The sequence below is a fragment of the Colobus angolensis genome, unplaced genomic scaffold (assembly GCF_000951035.1).
Source record: "Colobus angolensis palliatus isolate OR3802 unplaced genomic scaffold, Cang.pa_1.0 Scaffold301, whole genome shotgun sequence".
In the NCBI taxonomy this organism is placed as follows: Eukaryota; Metazoa; Chordata; class Mammalia; order Primates; family Cercopithecidae; genus Colobus; species Colobus angolensis.
In genome coordinates, this window is record NW_012116278.1 from 3,826,711 (window position 1) to 3,835,620 (window position 8,910).

The 8,910-nt window shown below is 57.8% G+C and overlaps 1 protein-coding gene across 2 annotated transcripts; it reads left to right on the forward strand.

Annotated features, from left to right (window-relative positions):
- The first annotated feature begins 351 nt into the window (after window positions 1-351).
- KIF12 (kinesin family member 12) lies at window positions 352-7,985 on the forward strand. 2 transcript variants are annotated; one of them, XM_011950092.1, is made up of 19 exons: window positions 352-387; window positions 469-534; window positions 625-703; window positions 1,200-1,327; window positions 1,438-1,513; window positions 1,886-2,020; window positions 2,194-2,329; window positions 3,160-3,251; window positions 3,430-3,586; window positions 4,305-4,423; window positions 4,510-4,614; window positions 5,179-5,281; window positions 5,363-5,453; window positions 5,661-5,747; window positions 6,137-6,227; window positions 6,301-6,405; window positions 6,986-7,086; window positions 7,178-7,296; window positions 7,626-7,985. In XM_011950092.1, exons 1-19 carry the CDS (start codon window positions 362-364, stop codon window positions 7,763-7,765), a joined length of 1,956 nt encoding a protein of 651 aa, XP_011805482.1. In that variant the 5' UTR covers window positions 352-361; the 3' UTR covers window positions 7,766-7,985. The 2 variants fall into 2 exon arrangements, with proteins under 2 accessions (XP_011805482.1, XP_011805483.1); XM_011950093.1 differs by lacking the exons at window positions 352-387; window positions 469-534; window positions 1,200-1,327 and having other exon boundaries at window positions 582-703.
- Window positions 7,986-8,910: the final 925 nt, after the last annotated feature.

An 8,910-nucleotide genomic window follows, 5' to 3' on the forward strand; every position in this document is an offset into this window, starting at 1 on the left:
CTTCCTACCTGCTTAGGTTTCCCCATCTGGGCACAAAGGAGGCGGGTCTGAGTGGTCTCACGGGTCCCTCTTGTGAGGACTGGCTAAGAGCAAGGGAACCTCAGACTCCAGAACCCCCTAGCTAGGGGTCCCCTCGCTTGGGAGAGACTTTCTCCACCGCAGGGGTGAGGAAGGGTAAATCTTTAACGAGCTAGTCCTGGGCAGGCTGGAGCCTTTCCGGATGGATGGCTGCCTGGGATGGGGGATGGGGTGGGAATGCAAGATGTGTGTAGACAGTCCCAGTGCTGTGGAGAAGGGAGGGTATTGGGGGGAGTAAATAAAGGAGACGCGGGCGGAGCTAACTGCGTGTGCAGAGCAGGACATGGAGGAACGCGGGTCACCCGACGGGTAAGCAGATCTTCAGAGAGGTTCGAGGAGTCCTGAACAGCCGCTAGGTGCAGGTATGATAACTCGCATTGCTGCCCACAGGGATCTCGCGCGAAGCCTGGAGCAAGGGCCAGAGGGGCCGGAAACGCCCATCCAGGTGGTGCTCAGGTGGGTATAAGTTGGCTAGGAGGCACCTGGGCGAGGCAGGGTTCGATGAAGACATCAGGATGTACCATCTGCCCTTCTGTCGGACCCCAGGGTACGCCCCATGAGCGCGGCCGAGCTGCGTCGAGGGCAGCAGAGCGTGCTGCACTGCTCAGGGACCCGGACTCTGCAGGTGAGGAACCCGTCTCTCTGTCTCCCCAACAAATCCCGGGGACTCCAGGTCCCTTCCCCCAGGCAACTTTGCCCTAACCCCTACCCTCTCCCGGAGTGTTCCTCTCCCAGGTGCCCCACCCACCCCACAGTGCCCCTCCCTTCCAGGATGCCCAGCCCTCCTCCATGGTGCGCCGCGCCAACCCCTCCGAGTGCCCCGCCCCTTCTGAGGGCCCGCGCACCCAAGGTGCCCGCCCTCACCCAGAATGCCCCGCCCCTCCAGGGTGTCCCACCCTCCCCAGAATGCCCCGCCCCTACTGAGTGTCCCCATTACCCCCAGTGCAGGGTGCCCGCCCACCGAGTGCCTCATTGAGAGTCCTACCCTCCTCCAGGGTGCCCCGCCCTCCTCCAGGGTGCCCCGCCCCTCCAGAGTGCCCCGCCCCTCCAGGGTGCCCCGCCCCTCCAGAGTGCCCCGCCCTCCTCAAGAGATCTCCGCTCCTCCGCCCCACCCGCGCCAGGTGAGCCCTCCAGGCGGGGGTCCCGAAGTGGCCTTCCGTTTCGGTGCGGTGCTAGACGCGGCGCGCACGCAGGAGGACGTGTTCCGGGCGTGCGGCGTGCGGCGCCTGGGGGAGCTGGCGCTGCGCGGGTGAGTGAAGCTTCGCCTCCGTCCGCGCCGGGCCTGGCGGGGCCCCGACGCACCCCCTGCCCCCACCCCGGGTAGTCGCCCGAGTCCAGCTACACCCTTGCCGCCCTCAGCTTCTCCTGCACTGTCTTCACCTTTGGCCAGACGGGCTCCGGGAAGACCTACACCCTGACTGGACCCCCTCCCCAGGTGGGCGAGCGCCGGCGGAGCCCTCACGGGGCGGGGCTGGGTGGGCTGGAAACCCTGGGGAGTCGCAGGCGACGCAGACTCCCAGAGGAAAGGGACTGGGACGATGCAGCCTGACCCATTTGTTTGCAGACGAGGACGCTGAGGACCAAAGAGAAGGGACTTGCCCAATTTGGAGCATTTGGGCTTCAACTTTGGCCCCTTCCTAGCTCTCAGTTTTCTCATCTGTAAAATGGAAGTCACAGTACCGACTATGAGTTAAATGAGCCATTGCTTGGGAACTTGGCACGTTTCCCGGCGCACGTATCATACATGCGCTACAGAGAGTAGTCATTACTGTGGAGATGACGATGGCTCAGCTGGTTTTGCCCCCAGGGGGAGGGAGTGCCCGTACCCCCTAGCCTGGCTGGCATCATGCAGAGGACCTTCGCCTGGCTGTTAGACCGCGTGCAGCACCTGGGTGCCCCTGTCACCCTTCGCGCCTCTTATCTGGAGATCTACAATGAGCAGGTAAGGGAATGCGAGGAATAGAAAGACAGCCCATGAAGAAACGGAGCGCTTCTTTCTAGGGAGCCTGGATCAAAGGACAGAAGGGGCGGTGGGGGACTCTGTTGTCAGTAAGATCTGGGGGTGGGTGGACTCGGAAAGATCCCCTTTCCTCACCCTCCTCCCTCCCCTCCCAGGTTCGGGACTTGCTGAGCCTGGGGTCTCCCCGGCCTCTCCCTGTTCGATGGAACAAGACTCAGGGCTTCTACGTGGAGCAGCTGCGGGTGGTGGAATTTAGGAGTCTGGAGGCCCTGATGGAACTTTTGCAAACGGGTGTGTGCTGACCGCGGGGAGTTTTGCGGGTAGGGGTGCCCATTCCTCAGTTGTTCACTGAGTATGGATTTGGGACCCAGACTGCAGCTGCAGCTTCAGAAATGACTCCTGGGCGAGGTGGGGAAGGACCAGTAAACTACAATTCAAAGATATGGCCCAAGGGTACCCCCTGCATCCACTGCCAACAAGGCCTGCTAATTCTGCCTTCCAAACTCCTTTCAAGCTCTCTCTTTAGCCCAGGGCCTCGGCCTCAGCCAGGCCTCATTCTTGCTCCCTGGTGGTCTCTGCACCTCAAGGCTGTCCCCTGCCAATCCATTCTCCTCTATGCTGCAAACCCCATCTCTCTTGGCCTGCAGACCCTCCACCCTTCCAGGGCCCCGAGGATCAAGGTCATACCTCTTAGCTTAGCCTAAAGGCCGTTCCCTTTCAGCCTCATTCTTTTTTTTAAATCAAGTATTTATTGGACACCCCTCCTTTGGCAGGCACTGGAGATACTGACTGTAGATTCTGGCCCCAGCACTTTGCCACACCTCTCAGCTGATCTTGCTGCCTCAGTTTCTCCCCCTTCTTTCACGAAGCCTTGGGAAAGATGTTTATAAAATGCATATCTGACTGTCATTCTTCTGCTCAGTTTTCTCTATCCTCCATTCACCCATCTCTGCTACAGCAGGACCCAACATCCCATCGTTCCCTGAACAACACCCACTTTGTTGCCTCCCTGCCTTTGCATGAGGCTTGCTCCTCCACCAGGATTCCTTTGTTCCTTTTTCTTCATTGATGATGACCTGTTCTTCCTACCAGGTCCAGCTCCTGATGTTTTTCCCTTCCAGGTCTCAGCCGTCGAAGGAGCTCAGCACACACCCTGAACCAGGCCTCCAGCCGAAGCCATGCCCTGCTCACCCTTTACATCAGCCATCAAACTGTGAGTGCCCCAGCCTGGGAAGGTGCTTGCCCAGGGCCACCCAGCAAAAGTCTGTGTCTGGACATACAAACCAGCTTGGGTGTGCATGGGGGTAATAGTGGAAACCCTTGGCCCCATAACCTTGTGGCTTTGGAGGGGACAGTCCCTCCCAAGTCCCCATGAAGCTCTGACCCCTCAGGCCCAGCAGATGCCTCCTGTGGACCCCGGGACACCCCCTGTTGGTGGGAAGCTGTGCTTTGTGGACCTGGCAGGCAGCGAGAAGGTAGCAGCCACGGGATCCCGTGGGGAGCTGATGCTTGAGGCCAACAGCATAAACCGAAGCCTGCTGGCCCTGGGTGAGACCTGGGGGCCACCAGTGTGATTTCCTGTCTCTCCTCTGCACCTGGCTCACAGCTGTCCACAATGGGGGATACCAGAGGAGTTATAGTGCATAGAAGAGGGTTAAAGAGCTGCGATCCAGGAACCAGAGGCCTCATTCTGGCCCCAGCTCTGCTGTTGACTTCTCCCTTCGTAAAACACTGCTTATGAATCTATAAACTCTAACGGTGTATAAAGTTACATGCTAATTTGGGAAATAGAACCACTCAACTGCAGAAGATGAGCCCTCAGAGACATTTGGCATGTTCCTTGTGCAGCTGGGAAGACTGAGGCCCAGTAAAGGGAAGGGACTTGACCTTTCTCCCCGTCCCCACCCCAAGATATCGAACCTGGAGATCCTCAGGGACTGGGCCCTCAGGATTCCTCTGTGGCATGCATGCGAGATGCCCACGAAACTCCTTTGTGTTCAATTCATTTGTTAGAAGTTTCCTGCTGAGTGCCTGAGTACCAGGCCCTTTGCTGGGCACTGAGGGTCAGGGTATACAGAGCCTTCTCTGCCCTCGAAGAGTCCCAGTCTGGCGGTGGGGACCAATCTGATTGAGTCATGAGATCATGTGGAAAGATGGGTTTTTAGGGCAACACAGGCCTGGGTGGAGAGCCGAGCTCTGCAGCCTCCCAGCCTGATGGCCCTGGGCAAGCAATGTAACCTTCCCGACTCTTGGTGTCTCTCCCCAGGTCACTGCATCTCCCTGCTGCTGGACCCACAGCGAAAGCAGAGCCACATCCCTTTCCGGGACAGCAAGCTCACCAAGTTGCTGGCAGACTCACTGGGAGGGCGTGGGGTCACCCTCATGGTACTTAAGCGGGGCCTGGCAGGGAGGGTTGGGTCTTGAGGAGGGGGCCCCCAGAGAGGAGCACTCAGTGGGAGTGCACTCCCCAGGTGGCCTGCGTGTCCCCCTCAGCCCAGTGCCTTCCTGAGACTCTCAGCACCCTGCGATATGCAAGCCGAGCTCAGCGGGTCACCACCCGGCCGCAGAACCCTAAGGTGAGTATAGGCAGGCACAGGCTGAGGGACAGGCGTGGAGATGCTGGGGGATCAGGCAGGAGTTGGAGCCTGAGTCTCTTGATTGAAGTCTTGGACTGGGTCAAAGCTGAGATTAGGGTTGGAATCCTGGAAATGGTGTCGTGGCTGTGTAGGGTGAGGTCAGGGTCCCAGCCAGGGTCATGCCAGGTTTAGGGCAGGTCTAGGGTTGGAGTTTGAGTTGGGATCTGATTCAGGGTCTAGCTCAGTTGGTATCATGGTTAAGTGGGAATTTATTTGGGGTCTAATAAGGGGTCTCGTCTGGAATCATCTGGCCCAAGGTTTGGACAGAACTGAGTTTGGGATTGGACTCAGAGCTGAGTCCAGCTCAGAGTGGGGCCCTCCAGGACAGTGCAGTTAGGACAAGGTACCCCCTCCAGGCAGATGCAGCCTTGTGCCAAGATGCAAGGCTGACGAGTGAAGCATGGGCTGGATTTTAGGCCCCAGTTACTTCCCACACCTGGAAGTCCTTGTGCAGTGCACAACTTATACAACCATAAAGGTGACCCTGGGCCTCTTTCCCTACAGTCTGCTGTGGCAAAGCAGCCCCAGCGTTTGGAGACAGAGATGCTGCAGCTCCAGGAGGAGAACCGTCGCCTGCAGTTCCAGCTGGACCAAATGGACTGCAAGGGTATGAGCTCCCTGGAGGCAGAGTAGGATGGGGATAGGGTCTGGGGCTGCTGTGGATCCACCACCTCCTGCTTCCCTGCAGCGTCAGGGCTCAGTGGGGCCCGGGTGGCCTGGGCCCAGCGGAACCTGTACGGGATGCTACAGGAGTTCATGCTGGAGAATGAGAGGCTCAGGTAGGGCCCAGCCCACAGCCTGAGGGATGCTGCCCCCCACCCATCACTGTTAAGCTGCTTCTGCCAAGCTGCCCCCTCTCCCTGTCCCTGGCTCCCCTCTGTCCCCAACTGCTTCCTCAGCTGGTGCTATGCTGCAATGAAGAGGAGCTGACTGATGCCCCTGCAAGCCCCATTTCCTACTCCTTTCTGGCTTGTGCTCTACCCTAGGAAAGAAAAGAGCCAGCTGCAGAATAGCCAAGACCTGGCCCGGAATGAGCAGCGCATCCTGGCCCAGCAGGTCCATGCACTAGAGAGGTAAGCAGAGCCACCAACTTGGAGCCAGGCCTCCGGACAGAGGGCAGCTGGGAAAAGGGATGGCTTAATGAAATGCTTGAGGCTGGCCTCTGGATTCAGACCAACTAGGTTCAGTTTCCAGCTCTGCCACCGACTAGCTGTGTCACCTGGGGCAAGTCATTTAACTTCTCACTGCCTGGGTTTCCTCTTCTGTAAAATGGGGGTCATCATCATGCTTACTTTATAGGCTTGTTTTAAAGATCAGAGAGAATGAGTTAACATGTAAAACCTTGAGAACAGGGCCTGGTACCTAGTACGGGATCCAGGAGTATTAGCTGGGAAGGGGATTTGAAAGCCAGCTTGGTGGTAGGGTTGGAGGCTGCAGGCATAGACCCTACTGTTCTTTTTAGGCGCCTCCTTTCTGCCAGCTACCGTCACCAGCAGGGCCCTGGCCTGACCCCACCGTGTCCCTGTTTGATGGCCCCAGCTCCCCCTTGCCACGTGAGTCTCGCTGCCCAGCCTGGAGGGGTGACAAGTAGGGACATCATGGAGCCTCTGACGCAGCCTTTTGCAGGCACTGCCACCCGTCTACTCCTGCCCCTGCTGCCGCATCTGCCCACTGTGTCGAGTGCCCCTGGCCCACTGGGCCTGCCTGCCAAGGGAGCACCACCTGCCCCAGGTAGGAAAGGCCAAGGTGGGAGTGAGAGAAGGCTGGGAGAACCGGAGACCTTGATCTAGGAGTCATCAGTCCAGAGCCCCAGGGATTCCAGGGCTCCATGCTAGATCATGGGGAGTGAATGGCTGGCTCAGGGCTCCCTCTGCCCAGGTTTAAAATAGCTGTTTACCCTCCCTCCTCCCCACCCTGCCCTCTTTTAGGAATTCATCCTGTCATTGACTTATTCAATCACTCACATATTTACTCACTTGTGGATTTACTGAACTGTACATTCACTCACTCCTTCAGTAACTCCCCAAGCTCCTTGCTTTATACCAACCTCTCTTCTGGGCTCTGAGGATTCGGAAATAGACCAGACATGGTTCCTGCTCTCAGGAGGCTTCTAGTCTCAGGAGAGGATGGGAGAAGAACCACCTACTGCACACAGAAGAAGGCGACCAGGACCCCACCCCTTTATGCCATCCTGCCATTCTTGATACCTTGTGGGGCAGGCATAGCGGGGTTTCATGGCTAGCACCAGGTAAGTAGGACACAGAGAGGCAGGACTGAGGTCATCCAGAGTGGGCTCTGGTCCTTCCTACAGGTGTTGGACCCTGAGGCCTCAGGTGGCAGGCCCCCATCTGCCCGGCCCCCACCCTGGGCACCCCCATGCAGCCCTGGCTCTGCCAAGTGCCCAAGAGAGAGGTGGGTCCCTCCCTGGGACACTGAGGTCGGAGGGGTGTGGTCTGGGGAACTCAAAGGCTCACCTCCCATCTCCCAACTCACCCTGGCCCAGGAGTCACAGTGACTGGACTCAGACTCGAGTCCTGGCAGAGATGTTGATGGAGGAGGAGGTGGTACCTTCTGCACCCCCCATGCCCGTGAGGCCGCCAAAGACATCACCAGGGCTGAGAGGTGAAAAAGGGAGAGAGGGAAGGGCTCCTAATGTTCTCTGTGATCTTAGGGTACAACCCGCCCTCTCCAGGCCTCATCTCTGAAATGGGGGGGGGCGTTGTTGAGAGGTGGCTTCTAAGATCTTTCTACTTCCAAACTTGGAATTCTCTTTTTAGGAGCACCTGCATGCCCAGATGTATGCTGGAGCCCATGGTGTATGGGGGTGGGGTGGGGGGAAGGGGGGAGGGCACCTACCCCCTGAGGCTTCTCTAGAGGATGTTGGGACCCAGACGGACCTGGGTGACGAGGGGCCCAGGAGAGGGCAGGCCCCAAGTCTCACTGCTCCTTAGGTGGGGCCGGGGTTCCAAACCTGGCCCAGAGACTGGAGGCCCTCAGAGACCAGATTGGCAGTTCCCTGCGACGTGGCCGCAGCCAGCCACCCTGCAGTGAGGGTGCACGGAGCCCAGGCCAAGTCCTCTCTCCCCGTTGAAGGCCAAATGGGAACCCAGGAGACTGCTGTGTGACCTCAGACTGGGCTCTGTGCTCTTGGGCCTCAGTCTCCCCATCTGCCGAATGGAGACAGCAGCTACTCCACCTGAAGCTGGGCTAGGGGCGGGGACTGGGGGTGCTATTTAGGGGAGCAAGGGAATTCAGGATAAACCAGGCAGCAGGGGATGAAGTACATGAATAAAGAGAGGCATCAGCTCCAAGTCTGGTCGGTTCTGTCCTCTGGGGTTGTCAGTCACTTCCCTGCGGGGAGTTAGAGAGAGGAAGGGCTAGGACTCTGGGCACAGATGTGTGTCCCCTTCCAGTCTGGAATATCCCAAGCTCCCATCTCCTTTCATGTATTTTTCTTTTTGAGACGGAGTCTAGCTTTGTCGCCAGGCTGGAGTGCAGTGACACGATCTCAGCTCACTGCAACCTCTGCCTCCCGGGTTCAAGTGATTCTCCTGCCTCAGCCTCTCTAGTAGCTGGGATTACAGACACGTGCCACCACGCCCGGCTAATTTTCGTATTTTTTTGTTGTTGTTGTTAGAGACGGGGGTTCACTATGTTACCCAGGATGGTCTCGATCTCCTGACCTCGTGATCTGCCTGCCTCAGCCTCCTAAAGTACTGGCATTACAGGCGTGAGCCACCGTGCCCGGCCTCCTTTCATGTATTATACAAGTTTTGATTAAGCAACTACTACATGCCATTGGGTAGGCGGGGGACAATTGAATGGCAAGCATCTCCATGAAGGAAGCATGAGGGAAACTGATTTGGCCTGGAGCACAGGGAGATGGGTGGTTAAAGGGCTCACTCTGTGTCACTGTGGGTCCTGGTGCTGGTGGGGATCAGGAGGCCTGGTTTCTTGTGCCACAGATCTGCGCTGGGACTCTGGGCAAGCCCTGTTCCCTCTCTGGACCACTCTGATATTCAGTCAATTAGGTGGGGGACACAGCTTCCTTCCCATTGAGTTCTAGTGAGGGTCAAGGCTGTGAGCAATATCTGATTCATGGCATAAATGCCCTGTAAAATGCTGTATTAGTTTGTTCTCAGCACTGCTGTAAAGAACTACCTGAGGCTGGGTCATTTATGAAGAAATGCGATTTGACTCACAGCTCTGCGGGCTGTACAGGAAGCATGACTGGGG